This window comes from Meleagris gallopavo, chromosome 4 (genome assembly GCF_000146605.3).
Source record: "Meleagris gallopavo isolate NT-WF06-2002-E0010 breed Aviagen turkey brand Nicholas breeding stock chromosome 4, Turkey_5.1, whole genome shotgun sequence".
In the NCBI taxonomy this organism is placed as follows: Eukaryota; Metazoa; Chordata; class Aves; order Galliformes; family Phasianidae; genus Meleagris; species Meleagris gallopavo.
Genome location: NC_015014.2, coordinates 544,255 through 568,894, shown reverse-complemented (window position 1 = coordinate 568,894; position 24,640 = coordinate 544,255). Strand labels below are relative to the sequence as shown.

Below are 24,640 nucleotides of genomic sequence, written 5' to 3'. Positions count from 1 at the left end.
CTTAGGCTGCCCACAACCCACTTGCTGCCCAGCACTGGCTTAACTACCTGTCATCAATGCCACAAGGCTGTAGTAATGTTTTTTAAAAGCAAACAGATGAAAAAAGTAAGATTAAGGATCAGTCTTTCTTACATAGGGCAAGTTTTTAAATGAAGTGAGCTTGGTATGGAGGAGCATGAACACAACTTTGTTCTACTAAAATCAATGACCTCTACTTCCACAGGGCCTTTTATTTGCTATAGCAAGATTAAAGCAGGATGCTTCTATTACGGTTACGTGGCAGTCCTGCAAAATATGCACAACTATGTTCTCTTTTTGGCACAATTCTTTTAAAAGAAATACATGGGATTTTACAAAAGGCTGGTAGTCTCTGGTGAGACTTTTATAAATATGGAAAATACACTCATGCTTTTAACACTAATTATGGAGACTTTTAATGATGTACTATAAACTTCAAAAATGCTGAATGACAGCAACCAAGTGCTAATGCTGCTTCAGCTGCTTTTCTGACAAGTTCATTCTGATCTGGAAAAAACAAAGACTAAACAACTACTTGTGGCTGAGGGCTGTGTTTGGCTCACATCCTCCAAGTACTTGTTGCACTGACGTGTTTGGTCATGCTTGTGTAAGTCAAACTTACAAGAAATACTTAAAATGATTTTGAAGGTACCTGTTCACATTAGTAATGATGGGAATTGCTGACTTATAGCAAACCTGTTGTTGTTTTTTTTTTGTTTGGTTGGTTGGTTTTTTTTGTTTGTTTGTTTTTTGCACCATAATCCTTCAAAATACTGGGAGAAGTTACCATCCAAACAGCCCTAGGCTTTCTGCAGTACTGGCTAGCCCTTCACCCCCACCAGCCACAGACAATACCCAAATGAATATGCAACTTCACTTTAGTTTGTGACAGAGCCCCCTTAATTAGCCAATAGTGCCACGTATATCCAAACTTCTATTAGAAGGAGAGAACACTGTTTTATCAAGATTTTCTTGCACTGCAAGAAGTCTACTGTATTTTCAAGGTATCTTTAAAGATGCCTATTTGAAAACCTTGCAATAAAAACATGGAACTCAGAGCAGACAAAAACAAAGCTCACTACAGCAGTCTGCAAACTGCAATACTCAAGCTGAATGGCACAAAGACTTGGAAATTAGTTCTCCCATCCCTATCAGCATAATGCTGAGTTATTCTACCCAAACACTGTTGTTTTTGTTTTTGTTTTGTTGTTTTTTTGTTTTTTTTTTTGTCTTGGTCTCAGGGGATTTAAATATGAGATAAAGCAAGTCTCCTCTTTCTTCCTCCCACATGAGCTTCATAGGAAATAATAAGCCACTGAATTCAACTTCATGTTCAGCAAAGCACTTCAAACTGGAGCCTCTGGCCAAAGTTTCAACTACAAAAAGCAAAGTGAAGTCAGTTTGCAAATATACTACATGTAAAAGTCTAGTGTTTAAGTACACACACCAAATGCTAACAGCATAAATTTAATATCCAAATTCAAGTGAAGAAGTAAAACACAATATTAAACATTAAAATTCACAATGCTTGTAACAACGTAGCTATCATTAAATACAAATAACATTTAGGTAGATCAAAAAAGGCAGTATATTGATGAAACATCCAACTGTAATATTTGACTGCATTAAGAAAAATTATTCAACTTAAAGCACTCAATTGCATTGTTTTCTATCTACTTTTTTCCTCCTACCAACTTTTCAAGTTAAAAAAAAAAAAAAAAGCTTACAACCATTACTTGTACAGGTCATGCCATTATATCCTTAGTCTTGATCAGGAGCTGAAAGCATATACCAAGTTTTAAAGGAGATAGATCCACTTTTAAAACAAAGTAAAAGAAACAAAATAAATGACATCTCTATAGAAGGAAATATTTGTAGGAAATGTTCTTCCTAGAAAATTTACGCTGTTACAGAAACAAATCTTTGTGTGGTATTTCATACTACAGCCACTAACAGAAATATCAGGAATTATTTTTGCTTGAAAAGGCAGCATTGGCTTTTAAATGTGTACTTAAGATTACTTGCAACACAATCTTAAAAAATACTCTGAATGAAACTCGTAATACAAGGGGGCAGGAGTCATACTAAACTATTCCAACACTAAAAAGAGGCTACTGCTGTATAAACTATTACAGGTAATGAAAACTTTTAAGCAATTACCTTTAAAGCAAATTTAATCTAAGTAAAACAATTTAACATTGAATTGCAATAATCTTCAAAATGGAAAGTTTAAAACATGTCCTTTTGAAAAATCCTTCAGCAGGTAACATGTAATCTGAATTTCCAGTAATCACGCATCAGTGTGGTATTCTTCCTTTCATGGCAAGATTCAAAGTAACAATTACCAAATTTTTCAACTGCTCAACTTCAGGGCAATTCAAGCTGAATTAGGTGTACAGCTATCTGCAGAAGAGGAAAAAAGTGGGTGGGGAGGAGAAGAAAAACAGACAATTTCAGCAAGCATACTGCATTACCTATTCAAAGATGGACTTAAGATAAGCATGTAACGAAAGCACTTGATGCCTTATCCCACTGCTGCATTCTTCTCTTTTCTCTGCCCCCCAAGACCAATTGAAATCCTTATGTAAGGTTTTTCAGTCAACAGTTCAAGCGACATCAGATAGGAGCTAACAGAAAATAGAATTATAAATTGAGAACTTAATCTCAGTTTCTTTTTCCCTTTCACTATATAAGTTTCTAGAAAGCTTACTCCTGAAATAAATTTCTTTGGTCCTGAAGACTTTCTCAGACTCTATCTTTAACAAACAAGCTTTAAAATAATGACCCTTTGCTTCACCTTCCCTGAAAGCGATGCATTAATGAAACTATTTTAACATGTATATTAGATCCTTGTTTTAATACAGTTTAATTTGTTAGATGTAACTGTCAGAGCAGCAGCCTTTCAATATTAAATCTTTTGACTGAGGTGTACATTGCTACTAAGTACCAAGTTCTGCCAGACGTGCTTCATAAACTGCCTTCAACACAACCAACTGACCAGAAAAGGGCACTTAAACCCACTTCTAGTTTGAAGTGACTGACTCAATTCAGTCAGCTTATTTTACATATACACATAGTCCAACCTTGTTCCATCTTTCCTTTTCTTCAAGTTCTCCTACCTACCACAGGCTCAGATTTAAAAGTTTGCATTCCCCGACTGCAAGCAGCAGGAACAGAAAAATACTGATCTTCAGGACAAATCCTGGGTGAGTAAGATTAGAAGCTTCCAGCAGCAAAGTTAACATTAAGCACTGATTTAGCACTCCCTTATAAGCTTTTAAAACCCGTCCCATGACACTAAAACAGTAATCCCCATTTTAAAAATGAAAGAGGCCTCAGCAGTGACAGATATCCACACGTTACTGAAATTCATTACTTAAATTTCTGCAAATCAGGGAAGGAACGCAGCATTTCTTCCTGGCTACCCCAGGAAATAGTCCAAATATCACTACAATAACAACTCCAGTTCTTAATTTAAATCTAAACCTGGAAGCTGGAACAATAAGTGATTCTAGGTATATAAAACATAATTCCCTTTTTGCCTGTATACATCATTACAATTGACACTATTCAGGTAGGTCTATTTTAAAACAACGTAATATCTATATACCCATAAAATAATACCTATGCAATTACATGAACCAAACAGAAGCTAGCACGATTTCACAAGAAAACATACTGCTCAATTTCTGAGGAAAATTTCTAGTAAAAGCTTGTGAATAGCACCAAGGTGTCATGCAACTTCGAGAGACCAATTTGAAATGAGATTCAAAAATAATGGAAAACGTTGTCATCATTTCTTCTACAGAGCACTCAGTTTTCCTTCTATTCTGTTCCCTTGCTCCTCTCTGCGCCGCTGGAACGGTGAGCTGTCCCCTTCTGGAACTTCAGCACATCGCCACGCTCCACTTCTTCACTTCTCTCAACTGAACACCTACACTCATCATTTCCTCCTATTTCAACGAACCTGATTTTTTCTTTTTTTTTTTTTTTTTTTTTCTTTACTTTCTTCCTCTGTTCATCTTTCAGTGAAACTCAAAGTCTGTGTTTTACTCATTTTCAAAATATCCAGGTGACACCAAGTGGAAGGTTGTTGTACTGCTGTCTGTTCAGGACTACTGTATATGGCAACAAGCAAGTATAGTTACTTAAAAACACAAATCTCTTTTTAAAAACAGTGTTTTGCACTAGGTACAGGAGCTCACTCATCATGTAATTAGTGGGAGACTATCCAGATTTTAGGTATCTTGCTAACAGTGCTGATTAAAAAAACAACTGCTGTTTTACCTTACAGCAGAGGAAGAAGAGTTCAATACATACTTCTAATTTTTTTAAGCTTGTTTTCATTCTAGATTTGCCCACAGCTGTGAACAGTCATTCCCAGACCAACATTCCCCTGTAGATGTTTCTGCGATTCTTTCTTAGCTGAGCACAGGAGAGAAAATCAGTTTGTAACAGTAGCTGTAAGCCACAAAATGGGTAGATATGCATGGCCGAGCACAGAATGTGAAGCTGCTGCTGTTCTTTAAACAAGCTAAGCTCTCGTCCCTATTTCCAGTTTAAAAATCCTTTTGCATTTGGGGTTATACAGGTTGTAAAAGGTACAACTCTAATTTTCATAGCTAGAAAAAGAAAGAAACAGGCACTAATGTTCACAAAACCTGGCATAGGTTTTATAAAAACTTATAAATAAAATTTTAATGTTTTGTGATTAAAAATATATAATTCTCTTCACGTTGACCATCTAGAGTTATCAGTATCTTGGAGGTGACCAATTCATGCAAACTGAACAGACTGCTGCTGAAGTGAAGACAATGCATTAGGCTTTGGGTTTCAGAGATTCCTGAGAGAGAGACCTTTTGGGCATGCAAAATCAAAGACAATGAGAAACAAGATTCTACACACTAAGAAAAGGATTGTTTACATTTCACAGTCAAGTCTAAATTAAGTCTGCTACAAACTGCATTTAAAACAAACAAACAAACAAAAAAAAACCATAAAGAAAATAAATTCAGTGCAGCATGAAGAAAATTCCAGAATAACTGCTAAATAATAGCGTTAGGAAGAAAAGACTATCAACACTATTTTAACAGTTTGCTATCCAGCAGTAGCTTTTCCAACCCACTAAACAAGAGTAGAAGAGAAGAGGGGAAAAAATGAGAGAGTGAGCAGGGGAGAGGAGAGGAATATAGCAGGTATGGCTCTTTAACAACCTTCAATCTGTTTACCTAAGGTCTTAAGTTCTGATTTCTTTTAGAATGAATCAAATGAAGACTACAACCACTAATACCTAGAAATCAGTTCTGTGTTTTGGATGCTTCAGTATTACAGAATTGAAAAATACTGAGCAGGAACCAGATGTCAAATGTAACATTTTACATTATTCATTTTTACAGAGCAGCAGCAATACTGTACTGTCAGAAATTAGTGACTGCTTTCTCAGTTATGAAAAGCTTTTATCACAGGAGTTTATAATATCAAAAATCTCTTTTTCTAGTAGGCACATTGACTTTAAGATGCTAAATAAATGTAAACGAAGATTTCCAAAAATTTATGCAGAGAACAATTTTAAATAAACTTTCCTAGCTTCAGTTCTTAGGAACTATTCAAAAGCACTTATGCTTACCTAGATGTAGAAGTGCCATCTGTGCTGCCAATTCCCTCGCATCTTCTAATGTTGTACAGAGTTTGTGTGACATGAAGCAACTCTGCGAACCATCTGCAATACTCGGAATAAGTACCTTGCACACCAAATGTATTTTCCCATCCTGACTTGTGGTTGAATACAAGTAGTATTCTGGTGGTAACCAGTTATTTTTGTAGCAAAAATAATCCAGACGCATCACAGCAGAACTGAAGTAACTGGATTTTAGAGAATACATGCTAATTGGAATAAGCTTTACTCCTGGAAGAAATGGGTATGGATACCATTCAAGTTCAGGAGAGCTTGGACTGTGCTGACCATTAAGGCTAAGAGAAAGACTTGCAGGTTTCCCTACGGATTTTTGATGACTGTCTTCTCTGCTAGGAATTTCCATGAGATTTTCAGAACAGGGGCTTACATGACCATTAAGATGTTGCTTCCAAGTACTTTCTTTGTTAACTGGCTTTGCCAGAGTTACTTCAATGCTAGCTCCATCAATGCACTTTCCATTCATTACAGACATGGCAGCAACTGCATCCTCTCGGTTGTAGAAATGCACAAATGCATAGTCTCTCAACTTCTTTACACGTTCAACTACTCGTGGCTTGAACTTGTTGAATTCAGCTTTAATTGTGTCCTCCGTAGTAGAAATCATTAAGTTTCTTACATACAATACTTTAACTCTCCGCATTGTTTCTGCATCAACTTCTTTCTCCGGGCATGCCCAATCAACTTGAACTGCACGACCCCAGAGCTGGAATGTTCCTACAGCAAAGAAGGATAACATCAGTAAAAAAGGTGAAAATAAAAATCATTCCTATACACTAGCTTTAGAAAAAGCAAACAAATACGATGTGTAACGTGAAACAGCAGCGTTTGTTGTCTGCATGTACTTAACCAAAAATGCGTAAGAGACTACTGCCTGAAATAATTAACAAAGTAATTGGCAAAAATACAACCTTACAACCCTTTGTGTAGATGGGAGTCACGCTGTCCAGTTTCCTTTTTAACTTCACCTTTACCTATTCCCTCCTCTTTCAATACTTTTAATCCCTTCTACTTTCCATTCCACAAATAAGCCCGTTACAACACGTGATACTCTTAAAATGGTTTTCTACAAATCTAAGAAGGGGCTCACACCCCTTCACCTCCCCTCCCCAAAAACACCATCCTCCAAAACTTTTCTTAAAAATAGGTTTACCTGGGAGTAGCCTCCTTCTAGCCATTGCAGCTGCTCTGTGAGACTCGTATTCTACAAAAGCAAATCCACGATTTTTAGTTCTGTCTGTGGCATCTGGACAAACAATGACGTCCACCACTCCTTCTGTAATTCTTTTCATTTCTTTTAGTATTTCTTCTTTCTTCTTTTCTCTTGGAATTGCTCCGATAAATAGTCTGCAGTTGTCCAAGCTTATGCAGACACCAATAAATCTCCCTGGACGAATTTCATAATTATTAAGAATCTTGATGGCTAGCTGGGCATCCTCTTTAGTAGTGTACATCACAAAAGCAAAGCCTCGATTCTCACCACTGAATTCCATCATCAGCCTGAGCTCATAGATCTTTCCAGCTCTCTCGAAAAGAGGGACCAATTCATCTTCATAAATGTTACGAGGGATCTTACCCACAAAAACTTCACATCCACGAGGTGGTGGAGGACCTTCCCAACCTTAAAATAAGTAGTCCAGCAAAAAAAATCTTAGGACAAGCGTCACAGTCGCACCTTCACACAACACACTTTGGCTATCAGTTCTTGGTTTTTAACTGCTGTATTTGTATCTTTTTAGATTTTGAAAGCTTAAATACAAATTGTGCTAACAGGATAATTTTTTTCTTTAACATTCATCTGCTTCTTTCCCTTGAACTTGTATGACAAGCCACTGAAACCAGCATTATTTAAAATATAACAGTGTTTTAAATAGCAACAGACACAAGTTGGTTGCAAGAGTCTGCATTTAAATCATTTTTTACTTCTCAAAATCATCTGTTACATATTAATACATCTAATATAATTGCTAGAGAAAGAACCTGCTGTATTTTCTACTTGTAACATTTTGGAGTTACAAACATTTACCTGCACTTCTTGCTCATATTTTAAGAAGTTTTAGTCAGAGTCCCCAGTGCCTGTATTTCTTTCCCCCCCAGTGCCATTCAAAAGGTCTGAACATTTTGGTTCCACCTTCTCCATTCATCCACTATAAAAAGACACCCTACGAAGGTACAATATGGTACAATATTTCAGTGGCCAAAAACCATAAACATTTTTCCTCTTAAAAAGAGATCAGTTTTCACAGGTTAGAGCCAGATACTACAGGAAAAAGTAATAATACAAAGTTCCACAGAACAGATCCATGCTTCTGGCCCTTCTGGTCCATAAGGATATGCCTAAACATATGTATATAGTCTTTATTTTACATCTCTGCCATACGCACTGATATGTTCAATAATGCCATCCTAAACTAGAAATAAAGCCCAAATTCAGCATGAAAGATGATAATTATTTTAATGAGTTAAGGGTAGAAGTAGATAAACCCACCTTCCAGAGTTCTCAAAATCAAAAATAAAAAAGTCATCAGGTTCAACAGAGAAGTAGTGGAGCAGAAAGTACATTTCTGACATACACAGGAATACAGTATAGGTAACCTTACAGAAAACATACTCTAATTTTATTACCTCAAAAAAATGCTTACCTGGTGGAGGCCCACCAAATTTTCTTTGCCCATTTTCTTGAATCATGTTGTATCCAGTCTTGTTTAGTAGGGCCAGTAAGGCAGCAGCCTTCTGATTACCACCTCTCATTTTGTCAGATTCACTTGTTGCAGCTGAATTCTCCTCATTCATGTCTGCAATAGCTTCAATAGAACATTATGGATATTTCAACTCAGATACTTAAAAGCTGCTATTTACATACAGAAGCCACCAGGGCACAGAAACACATACTATAGTTGGCTATCTCCTGTGACTTCAATGAGCAGCACAAAGCTGCAATCCTATGTGCAACTGGTATCATCTATGTACTTGATTTCAAAACACAGTAGTGAACATTACACAGCAACTATATATTCCATTGTAAAGTTTTCATTTTACACAAGTCACATCATAGCTATTTTATAATATGCTGTCTCTTCAAGCGCAGTACTGAATTACTTCATAAAACTTGTCTCAGTCATACAGAGACCTAAATGCCATCTGCAGTGACAAAATCCACTCCCTTATCACTATATTTTACAGAAGCACCAGCGATTTTTAAACTGGATTTAAGTACAAAGAATACTTCTGAAATGCGTTATGTCCACCTCTAATTAATTCAAAGAATTCAGAGAATTTAGTGACAAAAATAATTTACATGAAACCAGTATTTAATAAAACTTAGTGGAACTGTCTATCAAAACTAAGGGACTGTGATTATTCCACTTCTGAGTTCCTTGTTTTCATGCTTTTGTCCACTTTCATGATGTTGGACACGATGATCTCTGGAGGTCCCTTCCAACCCCTGTGATTCTGTGAAAGCTATGGAGCTTTAACAATAGAGTTGTTACTACTATATCCACTATTTGATGGCATGTGAAGATCTCCTTTGGTTTCTGTCACCTAGGTCACAGGGAACAAATCAGACCAAGAAGCTTATACAGTAATTTATGAACTTGTCTAGTCGATTAAAAAAATAACTTTAAAGTCAGATTCCTTTTCAAGGCCTTTCTTTCTCTCCTTGCCCTATGTTTTCTATTCCCCAAATTTTCTGCCTTCAGGTCTGCAAGACTTACCCAGGCAATCTTCAACACTTCAATCCCTTGCCCAAGTGGTACATCCAAGTGCGTGCTCTTTATTCTCCAAAAGAAATGAAATTATAATAAAATAATAATAATAATTAAAAAAAAACATGAGACGTATCATCTATAACCCTTTTTTTGTATTTAACATCCCTTATATTTTAAACTTGCTTTATCAACAATAAATTGAAGCTTCACTAAGCAAAATGAGGAATTTCCGCCTCCCTGGCAGGCAAAGCAGTTACAATCACATCCATTTTCTTCAGCCTGAAGCTCTTGCTCTTCAGCTTGTCGCTCTTTTTACCCCCTCACTGAACCTCTCCTTCTAGCTCGATCACCGAATACACACCGTTCTCTACACAGCCTACTTCACACCCGACTATGTGGCTTCCCAGCGCTGCCTGGAGCAAGCACTACCACAGATAAAGCCACACATCGCACACCAACGTTATCCCCCCATCTTTCGGCCTCCCGCTAAAGCCAGCACGCAGCCCCGCGGTAGTTAGAAGTCCTACATCTCCCTCTGAGACCGCACCCGCACCTCAAACCAAAATTAGCCTTTAGAAATCGATACGAGGTTTTCACAAGACTCTATGCTACAATTACTCTTTTTCTCTTTTTTCCCTCCTTCTCACCCCGCTGCTCGGCGCAGCACAGCACTGCCCAGCCCGAGCCCGCGGCCTGGCGGAGCTGGGCGGCAGGTGTAACTGCCGGGAGGCAGGAGCCAATCAGCGCCAGGCTCACAGCGGGGCACGGCGTGCGAGCGCTTTTAAAACGGGCAGGCGTTGGCTGAGGGAGGGCTGTCGGCGCGCGGGGCCGCTGCACGAGCAGGTGCTGTCGAAGCGGCGCGCTGGGGCTACCCCCTCCCAGGCCAGCCTGAGGCAGCGGAGCGGCTGCCGCCGTCAGCCTGGTCTCCCGCCATCTCCTGCTAGAGGGGGGATGTGTGTTAGGCTCTCGGATTGTATCTTCCAGCCTTCAGCCGCACTTGAAAGGTGTATTTGTGCCTCTAGCATAGGTTCTGCTGTGCGGACACACATTTGTGCGCTAGGTCTGTTCTCAGTCCTTGCTCAGATTTGGACCTAATAACAATATAATTAGCTTAGTAAGGACGAGAGGTCCCCCTTTCCTTCCACACACCCCCACTCCCCTTCCCAGCTTCGGAGTTGCCATCCAAGTGCCTTGGGGTCTCAGCAAATGGAAGGCTCTCACAGCTAAAATACACCCATCAAAGACTTCTCCTCATGTACATACATCTTCCTTAAGCTTTAAAGGCAGAAGTGTTCTTCGTAATATAAAGAATCCCAAAAAACTACAAATATGCTCCTGTGTTCTTAAAGATGTACCACCAGAAATCTGTATTTCAGTACAGCATGTCAGGTACTACTTCAGTTTGCTTGGTTTTTATTTTCAAAGAGGAATCTTTACTACCTTTTTTAATCAATAATGGCGTGACACACTAATTAAGTATTTTACAAATTATATCTCTCCAGGGAATAGTGTGAATGGCCAGAATTGCTATTATCTTAAAGATTAAGTGCCACCTCTTTTCCTTTCAGGTTATCTGCTGGTTTGTTTTTGTTGTTGTTTACTACATCTAATTCAGCTGTGAAATCTCTAATAGCAATGAGTTAGGAGTGCGTTACAGTAAATAAAGTTTTGGGTGTTTGACTGCAGCTCAGTATCCTTGTTACCTTGGAGCCTGCTCACTTTCTAGTAGAAAACCCCATGCACTCAGTTGCTACTGCTTGTGGAGAGTGCTGAAAGAATGCAGACAATGGCTTCTAAGTGAAAAACCTCTCACTCCTTTTCTCTCTGTTTCACCTATGTGGCATCTTACTGGGCAGATTACTGTTGGCTCTTGAACAGCTACCCAGCTGGAAATTTTAACTCATTCCAGTAATTACCATCAGCAGCTTTCAAGGAAACACACAACTTTGCTGTCAGTTTTTTCTCTTTATGATGTGACAGAAATAAAATATCCAAAATGAGGTCTGCTTTGTTATTTCTTGTTAAACATCAAAGTCAGGCATAGGAACTAAAGATTCACTAGATTTTCTTGCTGACCTCTACCCCTATTTAAAAGAAATTAAGATCCTTTTCTTCTTTGTTCCACAGGTGCTAATTGGGTAGTACAGCTCTCATTATCCTCTTCCCCATAGGTGTTTGCTGTTTATTTCTCTCTGACAATCTAATTGTTTGGTATAATTTTTACTAAGGACAACTGTTTCTAACCTGTATTTGTCTCAGATTTTGCCATGGCTTATCAAATATAATAAAGTTTGAGCTGAATGTTTTCATTTGCTTTTTGTTGTTGTTTGTGGGTTGGTTTTTTGGTTTTTTTATATTGTTTTTTCCCCAATAATAAGGCAACATTTACAGGGAATGCAGTATTCAGCGGCGTATCTCATAACCTCAGGTCTTTCAAACAGAAATCGCACCCATGAAAGCATCTCATGACTAAAACAAAGCCATTTATCAAACCCAGACTGCACTCTCTGAAACACTGCTTTGCTTGTATTGGAAGTAGAAGAATCCTCACCAAACAAGCCCCTCAGTCAATCATCTAAAAGTTAGTTAATTTTAATTATTTATATAACATGCAGTTGTGTTAAGTAAGTTGGAATAGTTGGAGGGGACAAGACTTCTCTATTCCTCCTCCACACAGGCACTTCCTGCAGCAGATTCTACCTTGTTTTTATGTCTTCCCCCTTCTCTCACATAGTACTGGATTGCATTGTGCATTCAGAGACACAGCTCGTATATCATTTGGAAAGCTGTGATAGAAGGCTGATTAACATGCTAATACCCATTTCTAGCAGTGACAGCTGTTCCCAACAAAGTGTTATTTTACTCAGTTACAACAACACTTTCCCTCCATAGAGAAATGCCACTCATCTAAATTAAAGTTTTGATTTTTTTTTTTTTAAATGAAGACGTAGTAAAGCATAGCAAAAAAGGAGCAGGTTCAGAAGAACGTTATTTATCAGAGAACATATTGCTTTACTGCTTTATTTAATTGGTACCTTACTACATACCTTTTTAACTTGCGAACCTGATAAACGCAAGTCCTCTGTTGGGTTATTTTACAAGAGTTCTAAGTATTTGGCATAAATTCTAGTTAGAAAAATACTTACTTACAATTGCAAACAATATGCTGTCTACTCTAAAGCTTTATCAAATTCCACTTAGCGTCAAGGAGACACTGTGTGAGTTTCCTCATGAATGTCTTTTTGAAACTGTCACAAGTCTGATGGATGAGGAATGAAGGCAGTCCTGCCAAGTTTGTGCTGTTTATTTCTTTGGCTAAATTTGAAAATGTGAAAGAGGCCTTTTTCTTACATATTTTATAGCACTGCATCAGACAGTTGCTTTTCTTTTCCTCATAGGTTATTTTTGGTAGCGGTAACACTGAAGTCCATTATGTTTTTTAACTCGTTTCATTGGAATGCTAGCAAGTCCCAGCATATATTCCTGGAGTGGACTACTACTGCAGTGTAATGTCTTAACAGAGGCATATGCCTTTTTTTGTCAAAGTAAATTTTACTGTGGCCTGGAACAGGAAGAGGGCATGTAGTATTTCTGCACTCTGACAGGTTTGATATGTAGATAGTAAAACTACTTTAAAAGGAAACAGACATCCTTTGAAGTTTAGACAAAGGTCTCCATAGAAAACATAGAGATAATATGATTGTAAATCTAATTATAGAAAGCTGCCTAGAAGGAATTTCAATTGGTTGGTCCATTTTCTTTCCAGTTCCATTTGATCGAATAGCCACAATGCCTGCTTAGTAGGATCCTCCTAATAAGGCATCCTCGTGCCTGAAGAGTCTTGCTATCTTGGAAGGTACCATTTGCACTTGCTCAGCTTTCTGCCTCAGGAATTGCTGGAAGAAAAGATACGTTGGGGGTTTCAGAGTATTCCTTATTATTTTTATTTTTGAGTACTTTTTATCAATTTCTTTTTTAATGAAAATTGATCCTGAAGCATGTTCTGCTTCCCAGACAAACATAGCAACACTCTTACTGAAGTTAGTTGAACTAAATAAATCTTAAGCCAATATTGCTGAGCGCAATGATGTGAAGTGTGTATAACAAAGTGTATGAAATCTCTTCATTTCTTGTGGGTTTTTTTCCCTCCCCCTCATGACCTCCAGAACTTTCTGCCCCTCTGTGCAACAAAGGCACATCTTTAAGAAAATCACAAAAATGGGCTGGTTTTGGTAATGCAAGGGACCCACATAAGAGAAGGAGCAACATGGCATTGTGGCAAAAAGTAACACTGTAGAGGGTTGGTGGACAAAGAGGTGAATATCAGAAATAGAAGGCAATTAGGGAAGGACCACTGGCGATGGAGAATCATTTCCGTTAGTATTGAAGCCTTCTGTTTCTATACAGTTGCACAGTTCTTTGTCATCTCTTTTTAGGCAAATATTTTAAGCAAATTCTGAAGTGGCAGCATATCCTCTGTATATCTATAACAGCAACAATTAAAGAGGCTTGGCTGTTTTAGCAGTTACAAAAAGCTGCCCTAACAGGGTTGAGACCAACTTTTTCTTTCTACAACATGAAGCACAAGCAGCACAGAGCAGGCCTCCTTTTGTTACACAGTAGGTCTCCCAGTGCTCACCGGAGGACCTGGAAAGATCAGAGATGGTTCCTCTCTGTCACTGCTCAGTTTTTAGTTTAATTGCATATATTGACAGAAAATACTGAAATTTATGGTGGTTTTCTATGAAAGTTTATCATATGGTTTCAGCATTGGAACAAAGCACACATCAAGTGGTAAAATCTTCAACCATTTCTAACTGGAGGTTTACTTGGAAGGCTGAGGATTTTTATATCACGTTACCTTTTGAATATTTAATCATTCTGAAAATAAATCATATTGAATGCAACAGGGGAGAACAAGATTCAGTTTTTACTTTATAAGTGTTTTCACTGTAGTTTAAAAAGTGGAAAGGCTGTCAACAGTTTCCTTCAGCCATTTATTCTTGGCTCAAAATCTCATCCGAGGATCCTAAAAGGCATTGATTTATCAAGCTCATATCCTTTTAATTCATAATCCAGCTGCTGTGAGCTGCTAACAAGCTTTTAAGTCAGGGAGCTCAGGACATCATCAATGCCAATTACAGCTAAACAACTTATAATTTTCTTTATATTTTTCCAGAGGCTTTAAAGATATGGTACTACATTTTGAGATGTAATTAAAACTGAAACAATGTAAACTGCATTTTTAGTGCTTCTTTCATTGACATATATTATCATACTTTCACATATCATATACACATAGAATGCTATGGCTTACCTTATAATAGACTTCTTTTTTTTAATGCCTACCAAGATTGGAAGCTTTTTCCTGCATATCCACTAGATGGGAGTTCTTGATCTTATAGCAAACCCAGCTGCTCTTAGCTGGAGGGCTGCAGCTCCTCTTCCCCAGCATCGTCCAGTTCTGGGCTGGTGCAGGATTTCTTGCTGCTTGCATCCATGGCAGACACTGGGAAGAAGCCACTGCAGGAAGGATACAACCTAGCAAGGGTGGGCATATTCCAGCACAACACTATGTAATACATAATAAATTTTTGAAAACAGCCATGGTACAGGGATGGTGGTGCCAAATGAACCATTTTCAGAAGAATTCCAGTGCAGACCTCTGGAAAGCAGTAAATTTCAGTTCCACACCAAGAACATCTGAGAGTTTTAAGACCAAGTGGAGCAAAGCCATGTGGAATGACTCTTCATTGTTCCCCTAATACAATCACCAGGCAGCCAATTTAAAATAAAGTGCCATTTTGTATAACACCTAACTTTGCCACAGAAGCTTTCAAAAACCAGACAGGTTTAAAAAAAAATAATAAAAAAGAAAACAAACAAGATAAATTCGCATAGGGTAAATTCATTGGTGAACATTTTACTCAGTGTCATAAATGCAAGCCTCAAAACAGGAAGATGATGAATTGGTGCTTATGGAAATTTTGGAGACTATAGCTGGACTCTGCCTGTGCTCTAAACACTCACTGCTTATTGGCAGAGAATGATTCAGGGCTAAAGTGACCTTTCGATATTGCCAAGTTCATTCCTGTGTTCCCATACTTTAACAAAAAAAAATTGCCCCTTGACTATAAGCTCAAGACTCTCAAAGGCAGTTAAGTTGTTAACAGTGTCTGGTTGTAAAGGACACACTTCTGCAGTTCTGGATGGGGAGTCCAAGTTTCCTAAAAAATACTGGGAGTAGCCAAGTTCACAAGAAAAGACCTTCAGAAGCCAGCTGAAAGATGCATTGCCTAAACTAGTAAAAAGCTAGGAAAAAACACAAATGGCTGCTCAGAAGTGACTATCCATAAGCAACTGTCTGAATAGAATTGCAAAATGACAAAAATCTTAATTCAATGCAAGCTCCTTAGTGACCAGGATGTTCATTTATAAACACCATAATTACGTTTATGAAGCACAAGATATTGGGGAGATCAGGGAATGGAAGCGAGCATTTCCAATTTAGTCTTGTTCCCAGCAAGGTCAGTAATAAAGCTCCTATTGAATTCAGCTAGAAAAGACAATTGAACAACGGTGCCGTAACAAAGCAGCCTACAGTACTGTGTGCTGATGGCAGAGCAGATGAGTTACTGAGAATCTCTCCTACCAGGATTTTCAATATGCAGTGCAAGTGAAATTTCTTATTAATTTTTTGTTAGGATGTGCTTTGTATAAACAGATGTCTCACACTCATTCAGCATTCTCTTCCTGCTCAACTACACAATGAGCTCTAAACTAGTATCACAGATTCAGTATCTTTCCCATAAGAACAGACTTGCTGCAAGCACAGATTTGTTTTTAATTGCAGGATTGAATAGTCTGTGAAAGACATCTTAACACAAATATTCCCTAAACTGAAAATGCAAACTATAAAATTACCAAAGGAAATTAATGTCTCTGACTGGTTTGCATAGTTATTTTCAGCTTGCTTATATTTTAAAAAAAAAAAAAAAAAAACACAACTCTTTACAAGTCATGAAAATCTCATTATAATTTTGAAACACGTTTCATGACTATGTATCAGATCTATTGCCTGGATAACTTTCAGTGCCTTAATAATATGAGTTACTGGAAATGCTCAGACACCTGAAATAGAAATGCTCCATTCCTCACTGGAAATTCAGTTTGTTGGCCAAGCAGAATCACTGCTTTCTCCAGGAAAGTTTTTGAAGGACGTTCCCAGGCTAATCCTGGTCTGTCAAGTGATCAAATTATACAAATATGGATTTAGAATGACAATGGAATAGCTCTTACAGTGTGACTGAAGCAGTCTGCTTGTTGTCTGAAGTTCGGAGCAATACCTAAAGGAAAATACAAAGTCACCTTTTCCATACAATTCTCATTCTCTCTCATACAATACAATTCTCTGCTAAATAGCTGACAAAGAGATGTTACTTTGCCTCTGATTGTTCAGGTCACATCTTAATCTATCAGACATTCAGATTTCCAGAGGAGCTGAGTTTTGTGCAGGTCCCAAGCTCTGTAAAAGACCAAAGAATGGAACACAGCAACGTGACAGAAGGCGTCACAGGCTACATCTTCAGAAATACTTTAGGTATTGCAGCCTTACTCTAATAGCGGCAGGACCAGCACAATGAGAAGATGTTACAAAAAGAATGCTCACCCATCTCCAAAGATCTAGACTCACAGAAGACCTCTCTTGCTGGAGATCCTTCCTCGATGGCAGTCAGCCCTTAAATGAGGTCTTCCAGTCACACAGCTGAATTGCCTTCACCTGAGCTCCCAGGGCTGACCCAGTCCTTTCCCAGGTGCTCAATCAGTGGTTCAGGCTGTGCCTCAACAGTTCCCATACACTCCACCCCTTCACAGCATGAACCAATGACTGAGCCAGCTGGAGGGTGAGCCTTCCCTACTGCAGGGATCCAACACACCCTAACACACAGTTGCCCATCGCGATGCAGGTTGACTCAATGTAAGACAGGTGATGATTGGTTTGTGGTTGAGGTTCATGTTCTCTCGTGGGCCAGTGCTTGATGGTGTTACTGGAGGCATGCAGTTGTTTGCTGCAGGTCCATCCTATGTCCCATCAGTCCCACATAAGCTATCACCAGGTGTTATTCTTGACCTCACAGCGATGCTGGAGCACTTCAGTGGCATTTCACTCCTTCCGGTGATCCTAGAGACTCAAAGACTCACAGAGAGTAGTACAGATGTTTCAGAGGTACCAGGAGGGGAAGGTCTGCCCTCCAGGGCAAATACAGGCTGTATTCCCTATCCTGGGTCAACACTTCATCTTACACTGGGGCATGTCCCAGCCACCTGTACACACCCTTTGGCCAGATATCTGCGGCTGCATAACTGTATCAGGCACCAAAGGGGGTCCTGATCTGCCACAGAGACATGAGGAGGGGCCCCTTAGCAATGAAGACCAGGGTGTTGACCACAACCACTGCAGGCCATGTACCTATTACCAGGTGAATGACTGATTCCCCAACCTCAATAATCTCCCCCCAGGGTGCAAGTAGGCCACACCACTACAGTCCTACTTGCACCTTCCAGGTTCAGGCTGTGACTCAGCAGTTCCCATACATTCACCTTCCAGTCTGGGGTGATTTTCAGCCCTGAATGATGCATTTGGGCCTCCCTTACAAAATGTGGGAGGAGTTATGTATCTCAGGAAGGACTCCTTTGAAACCAGCTAAGCTGCAACCTGGTGAAAGTAACCCATGAATAAAATGAGGCTCTGAGGGGAACTGAAACAGTCTGGGGCACATCTGCATGAATCAAAGCCTGAGCTTCTGCTTCAGGCAAGTGGGTATGAGTACAAAACAGGATCAGGAGATGGTATTCACTCGTGTCCCACAAACTGCAGGGACATGATAGCACGATGTTGGACCAAACAGCCTTCTTCCACTTGGGCTAGATGCAGTTCTGTTTTCCACAGCTATACTGTTTCAGGTTCTGCAGGCTACCAAGTTGTCACTGGAACCAGGTTACTTAGTCTGTGCATTACCCTACTGTTTAGACAGACTGTGAATGTGTGGTTGAAACCAGGAGCCTCCCTTCCCCTGAAGATATACTTGGAGCTAAGTACAATCTTGTACAAAAACAGAGATAGCAAAAGTTACTGTGGTTGATATCTAATTCCTGTCTTTCAGGCAAGGATACAGGAGACCTCTCATTATCTTCACACCAGCATTTCTTCACTTGAGAGCAGAAGTAATTAATAACTTTCTTCCTACCATGTGACACTGGCAGACCCACCCTTCTCTGTGCAATGCTAAATGGAAACGTACAGGTAAAAGACTGCAGGGAACATAGGTGCAAGTCTGAGTCAGGTCTGAGACTATGCAGAGCATTAGGAGGCTTGACAAGTTTAGCAGAGCTAACCCTTAATTTGCTTGCAATTCTTAATTATATGAAGCAGTGTATCTCTTAGCCTCACAGAAAACTCTGGTTTCACAGGGAATGAAGTTGCCTTTTGGTAAGGAACTGTGCATCTCATGTATCTGCTATGTTCTATGCAAGAAACACGCAATCTTATGCAAGTTAACCAAGTCTTGCAGCAGGCAAGAAGACAGGAAGACATTTATTCTCCCAGTTACAGACAGGAAAGATTTTTGTGGAAAAAAAAAAGCTAAATGAGAATTAGAAGAAGAAACTAAAGGCAATAGTTAGGTACAGCAGGTATCTGAATACAAAAGGAATACTACACCAAAGTGGCCAACATTTGTTCTTACCTGAAGGTGTCTTCCTTCTTTCTACCTGAAAGTTTCCTGAATAGCTGCAATTGTTGAAGTCAGGAACATCCCAGTCTTAGTCTTTCTAATTCCTGATTAAGCCTTGGGATGTGCTTCCCACTCACAGCCTCACTAGCATCCACGGACCACAAGAAGCAACAGCTTTCTCAGCAGTACTAAAATACGCAGGGCCCCAACACAACCTGATCCAGCTCACAGTGGATTGAGGGAGCCATTTCCTTCTTCTAACCTGGAGCCAGAGGTGCTGCCCAACTTGATAAAAAAATAATTCAATCTTCAACTGTCCCAGTTATGAGATAAAATTAGAAAAGGGTGAAGGGTGGCCACCTCTCAGCCATATCCAGAGTCTGGTGAGTCTGCTGGAGGCAGTCTGACAAGGTGCTAGGAAGAGGCCCACCACCTCTCCGGAAAAGCTGTAGCTATCACATTTTGGCAAACCTTATAAATATTATTGCTGTTCCACTCTAGCACTGCTCAGCCAGGAAGGAACCTAAGAGTTTGTGTAACAAATGGACAAAGACACCTATACCTTAAAACTCTGGCTGGGCTTAATCAATGAAAGAAAGTCACAGAGTACATTTGCCTATGGAATGCAAAAAAATAAAATTAATAATAATAATAATAGTAAAGCTACAAGGCACCTCACAAAAAGTTTTCCACCCTGTGAGACAGAAGCAAAGCATAAATCAGTTTTGCCACAGAGAACCGCTATACTCCAATCAGTGTAACTATGATTTAAGAATCGTAAAGATTGCCTCACGCTTTCCCACAGTCTCTGTGTTCTCAGGATCACACCCTAAGTGCTCCTGTGACTTCAGAAGTGAAGCTATGTCACAGTATACAACAGAGAACTGAGTTTTAAGAAAATTTTCCAAAAACCAGCCCTCAACTACTTTATATTCCTACAGTAGAGGACACGTTCTGTTTTATAAGCACAGTATCCTGAAAGATTTCCGTAAGGCTTACAGGAAAGACCAATACACTACAGTAAAAGGCCTCCAACAAGCAAGCTGTAGCATCTTCATTTCAGACCAGTCAGCCCATTCAGGACAATTAAGTGCTTACAGGGATCAAGCTATTATTTCAAAGCCAGGAGTCAATGGTTCCGAGAGTCACCCCAGAACTTTTTTCATTTCAATGGAAAAAGGTGGTGCTAATTAATGAGTGTCTAACGCAGTTCTGTATCATTCAGTGGCATGTGACTATTCAATATGAGAACATGCAGTAAGAAATGCTGCACCATATCACTTGTGGAGATCACAGTACTAGTGTTTCTCGTAGCTGCAGCTTGCTTTCTAAAACCTGTCTGGATGACGTCAAGTCACACACGAGTTTAATTCCCTCTTCTCCATCCCCTCAGACTTTAACAAGTAATGCTGATTTTGTTTGCATTTAAAGCCCAGTGGTATACGTAGCACTCGCCTTCAGCACAGGAGGACCCAAAGGTGAAATCAAGCAACAGATGACTACTCACCCACAAAATGAGTAATCAGTTATGTTCCAAGCTAAAATAAATACAGACAGAAAACTCAGTGTTCTAATGCCTTCATTTAGGAACCTTTTTCCTTGCTTTAAACACGGGTTTTATAAAAACATCTTGAGCCTCGTGAATGCTCATTTAATTTTTGTTTTCTTTGGAAAGGCCGAAGTGAAACATCTCTCCTTTTCACTTGATGTCCTCACTACGTGCATTTCCCAGCGGCGCAGGGCAGTGGTTACACTCCTCCATTACACATTCACGTTTAACCACACAGTTTCCCAGAACAGCCCCACCACTAAAATGACCTGCAGCTCTAAATTTACGCTCCTTGTCACCACCACTTAACAGTCATCAGTGAACAATGTCACTTCTAAACGCACTAACTTCCCAACAGATGAACTGCTCCGCAGTATTCAGTGTTTTTCTTTTATAGCTAGCTCCTTCATTTCAGCGGCATGGTGGCTGAGCTCAAGGCTGAAACGCAAGGCTTAACCTAGGGCGAGTGCTTATTTTTACTCAAGTCATTACAGGAAAAAGTTTACATTGACATTTAACAAAATATTTGAGTGCATAACCACCACCTGCCGAGCTGAACATGAGAATTTATACCTGATAGTTTTATTTTTCCCATAGTGAATGACTTATCTGACTTGTGCCTGACTTTCACAAAATCTGTCTCTCTGCTAGAATTACCATCAGTAGGAAAAATTCACCACGCAGCTGGATTTCTTTCTTCACCTACGCTATTACTTGTCTCTGATGTAAGGATACAGCCACACAGTCTGCACTATTTCATAGCATTCTGTAAGTTCTTAAAACTTTACAACTTGAAGGGAAAATCTCTAATATTAATATTAGATATCTGCAAGAGGCTGGTTCCATTTTTTCCATACAGATGCCTATCAGAATCCTAGCGCAGTGCCGTGAGTTAATCTGGGTGTTTCTTACTCAATGATTTGGTTACTGGTCGTGACCCCACTGTTTATTGTATAAGCGAATCATAAGGATTACTGGAATTCTTATAAATCCCAAGTAAATAAAGGGTGAAAGAAAAGCCCACCTGTAATCAAACACTATGTAAGTGCATGTTAATGGCCCGTTCAGTGCCCTAATGGGACACATCAGAGAAATGCTATGACATTATACTCCATATCAAGAGGCCAGTAGACATTTTCAAATGAATAAATTCCATTTATATAGTTACAATAGTGACTGGTGACTACAGTTCATTACCTTATGCACAGCAAATAAAAAAACCTCATTGGAATTTATGTAAATATTACTAACACATAGTCTATAAAAAAGCAATTCACATTAATTAAAAAAACACCTTAACTTGAAAAGTTTACCAAACACAGTTATGTGGAGCATCTCAGTCTTTGAAAGGAGAAGAGAAGCTGTTTGCAAGGACCCAACAGTAATTGATATGCAACTTCTTTGGAGCTGGGCTGCAGACGGGAAGTGTACTGAAAGCTATGCTAAATCCCTGCTCAGTTGATGACAGCAGCAATAGTGCTGTTGTTTGAGACTGGAATTTCACTCTAGTCTTTGCATTCTTTGTCAGTTATAGTGAAGCAGCCAGAAGAAAGATGATTAGAGAGCAGCCAATTAGGCTCACAGTTCAAGAATCCAATTTTCAAACAGCCTTGAGGTTTAGGGAGGGAGAAAAGGGTTTACAATGTAGCTAAACTAAGTCTTAATCAAAAAATGGGAAAAAAATGGCACCTTCCAGTAGCAGAGCTGACCAGGATACTGAACACCACTCAGAAAGGAGCAAGTCTGAGGTTGCATCCTTGGTAAAGACATCGTGCTTGCCTTTGACTAGAAAGGGAGGCAAGCATACTGCGTGGACATGTAAGTGCATGTAGAGCAAGACATTCCAGAAGCTGAACAATATCTCTGCATACATTATTCTCCTCCTGCTGAGGAGAAAAAAAAAACGCAAAAAAAAAAAAGTATCTTCTAGTACTGAAATCATTGGCAAGGTAACATGATTTCAAATCCAGCTTTACACAGACTCGATAAGCAGAAAGGATGCAAAACTGGATATTGAACATTTTTAGCTGTTTTGCCACTGAATACTTATTTGCAAGAGATGAGCATAGAAAGACATCTTCCTTCACAGAGGCTACAGGAACCACACCAATGAACCCTGATACTTTACAGCACCCACATAGCTCTAATTACTGTGGGAAAGAAAGAACTAAATAAATGTGCATTCATTTTCCTCCGCCTCCATGCCATGTGCCCTACGAGACTAGAAACCCACGGCATCTGCACGACACAAGCTTTCAGAAAGCAATCTGTTTGCCTCCTGCACTGCCTAGAAGCCCTCTGCAGCCTTTACATTAGCCATACCCTCCACTACCAGCAGCAAAGAAAACGCTGGCGAATCACAGGCTTTCTGTACCACCAACCCAATGAGAAAATTGCTAAGTATGCATTTTTTGCTGTTTATGCAATTGATATGAATGAGAGACCTGTGACCATCTCCCAGGAGGGAACTCCATGCCAATCTGGCCAGATATGCTACTGCAGTACAGCACCCAGGCAAGACCCCCCCCCTTTTTTTTTTCCTTGGCTATCAAAAATAGTCAGCTTACCTAACTGTATCTTCACGAAAGGACATTTCAGGAACGGAGCCAGTAACTCCTGAACATTAACAAGATCTACCAAAGTAACAGGTAAGTAATTCTGAATACCCATCACTGTGTGGTACTCCATCATCTACTTTTATTAATAGCTGTAGCACCCAGGCACGCAGCTAGGAGATAAAAGAACATGAAGGGCATGAGCAGAATCACTTAAAGCTAAAGGCACGCAGCGGAACTGCATCGCACCCCTACTTTTTCATTATTTTAAAGGTGTGTGAGAACGTACTGAGATTTTCAGGAAATCTATTACTTGGCTTACACAGTAAGCTATACCTTGTGCACCGTGTTCTAAACAGAGTCGCATTTAAAGGTAGCACACAAGCTTAAGTAACTTTACACAACGCCAGCAAGTAATTTGTGCTCTCATAAATACAGTGTACATCCTATATACAGACAGCCGCAGGCGGGCTGTTAGCCAGCCATCCACAGAACGAAGGTAATGAAGATCGTGGGGAGGGCGGTGGAGGGTGCCAGACCCAGGCAGATGATGGATGCTAACCCCACGAGCACCGAAGCGAGAACGCTCCTCTGGTCACGAATTATCATCTTGACAGTCTCACAGAACTGCAAGGAAAGAAGAAAAAAAGAAAAAGAAAAAAGAAAAACGTCAGGGTTAAGGAGGAAAGTGTTGAGATGACAGCTGGGATCGCTGCTGTCTCCGGTACAGAGGGGCTGCCGGTGCCACAGCGCTCACATGCTGCGTGAGAGAACGCAGCCTGCCGCTCCGTCACCACGGGAGCATCGGCTAACGCAGTGAGCGGGAACTGCGCCCCGCTTCCAGCCAGCCTCCTGTCCCGCAGCCCAGCGCCGGAGTAACGTGGGGCAGCACGGCCGCGGCCCGCCAGCTCTCCGTGGCGCTTCTGACTCGCTCCGGGGATGCCCCGCCGCCCCTTCCCAGGGCTGTACCTTGTCGGTCTGGAAGCTGACCGGAGCTCCGTAGCGGCAGTAGGTGACGAAGTGCTCGCAGTTGTTCCAGAGGAGGCTGTAGGCCGTGGCCCCCACCAGCTTCTCCGCACGGCGGGCGGCCTCCTCGCTGCCCAGCACCTGGTCCTTGAACAGCCGGTCCATGTGGTTGACCAGGATGCTGCCGCCGTACGCGAAGTCCTCCACCGTGTCCACGCGGATGCTGGCCGTCTTGGTGATGACGCCCAGGATGAGCCGCTTGTTGGTCACCACCCGCTGGATCTGCCGGCGGTCGTCGGTGAAGGCGGGCAGGATGTCGGGCATCAGGTGGGCGACGCGGTTCTCGCCCAGGTAGATGCCGAAGTGGACGAAGAGGGTGCGCGGCACCTCCAGCAGGTCACCCCGCCTGAAGCAGC

General features: G+C 40.3%; 2 protein-coding genes across 6 annotated transcripts in view; both read right to left on the bottom strand.

Moving 5' to 3' along the window:
• Positions 1-428: 428 nt before the first annotated feature.
• Positions 429-17,195, bottom strand: RBM46 (RNA binding motif protein 46). Of its 5 annotated transcripts, none has more exons than XM_019614422.2 (10): positions 17,036-17,192; positions 16,861-16,945; positions 16,720-16,766; positions 14,738-14,943; positions 10,068-13,316; positions 9,427-9,490; positions 8,353-8,514; positions 6,864-7,331; positions 5,645-6,427; positions 429-2,421 (listed from the first exon to the last, which is right to left on the bottom strand). In XM_019614422.2, exons 7-10 carry the CDS (start codon positions 8,501-8,503, stop codon positions 2,396-2,398), a joined length of 1,428 nt encoding a protein of 475 aa, XP_019469967.1. In that variant the 5' UTR covers positions 8,504-8,514; positions 9,427-9,490; positions 10,068-13,316; positions 14,738-14,943; positions 16,720-16,766; positions 16,861-16,945; positions 17,036-17,192; the 3' UTR covers positions 429-2,395. The 5 variants fall into 5 exon arrangements, with proteins under 5 accessions (XP_019469967.1, XP_019469966.1, XP_019469968.1 ...); XM_019614421.2 differs by having other exon boundaries at positions 17,090-17,192; XM_019614423.2 differs by having other exon boundaries at positions 9,427-9,483; positions 17,090-17,192.
• A 1,780-nt stretch (positions 17,196-18,975) lies between these two features.
• Positions 18,976-24,640, bottom strand: part of LRAT (lecithin retinol acyltransferase) — a 6,779-nt gene continuing 1,114 nt past the window's right edge. The window contains exons 2-3 of the mRNA XM_010709452.2: positions 24,228-24,637; positions 18,976-23,885 (exon numbers count right to left, since the gene is read on the bottom strand). Of these exons, the coding sequence (XP_010707754.1) occupies positions 23,733-23,885; positions 24,228-24,637 (563 nt within the window). The 3' untranslated portion in view covers positions 18,976-23,732. The remainder of the gene's footprint in view (positions 23,886-24,227; positions 24,638-24,640) is intronic.

What these genes read in the sequence shown, in the direction of transcription:
- RBM46 (XM_019614424.2), bottom strand. Translation starts at nt 8,503, where the DNA reads ATGAATGAGGAGAATTCAGCTGCAACAAGTGAATCTGACAAAATGAGA. An exon ending in TAGAAGGAGGCTACTCCCAG is followed by an intron (nt 6,428 to 6,863) that starts GTAAACCTATTT and finishes TCTTTGCTGTAG; the next exon opens with GAACATTCCAGCTCTGGGGT. An exon ending in GATGGCACTTCTACATCTAG is followed by an intron (nt 2,422 to 5,644) that starts GTAAGCATAAGT and finishes CCTCTTCTGCAG; the next exon opens with ATAGCTGTACACCTAATTCA.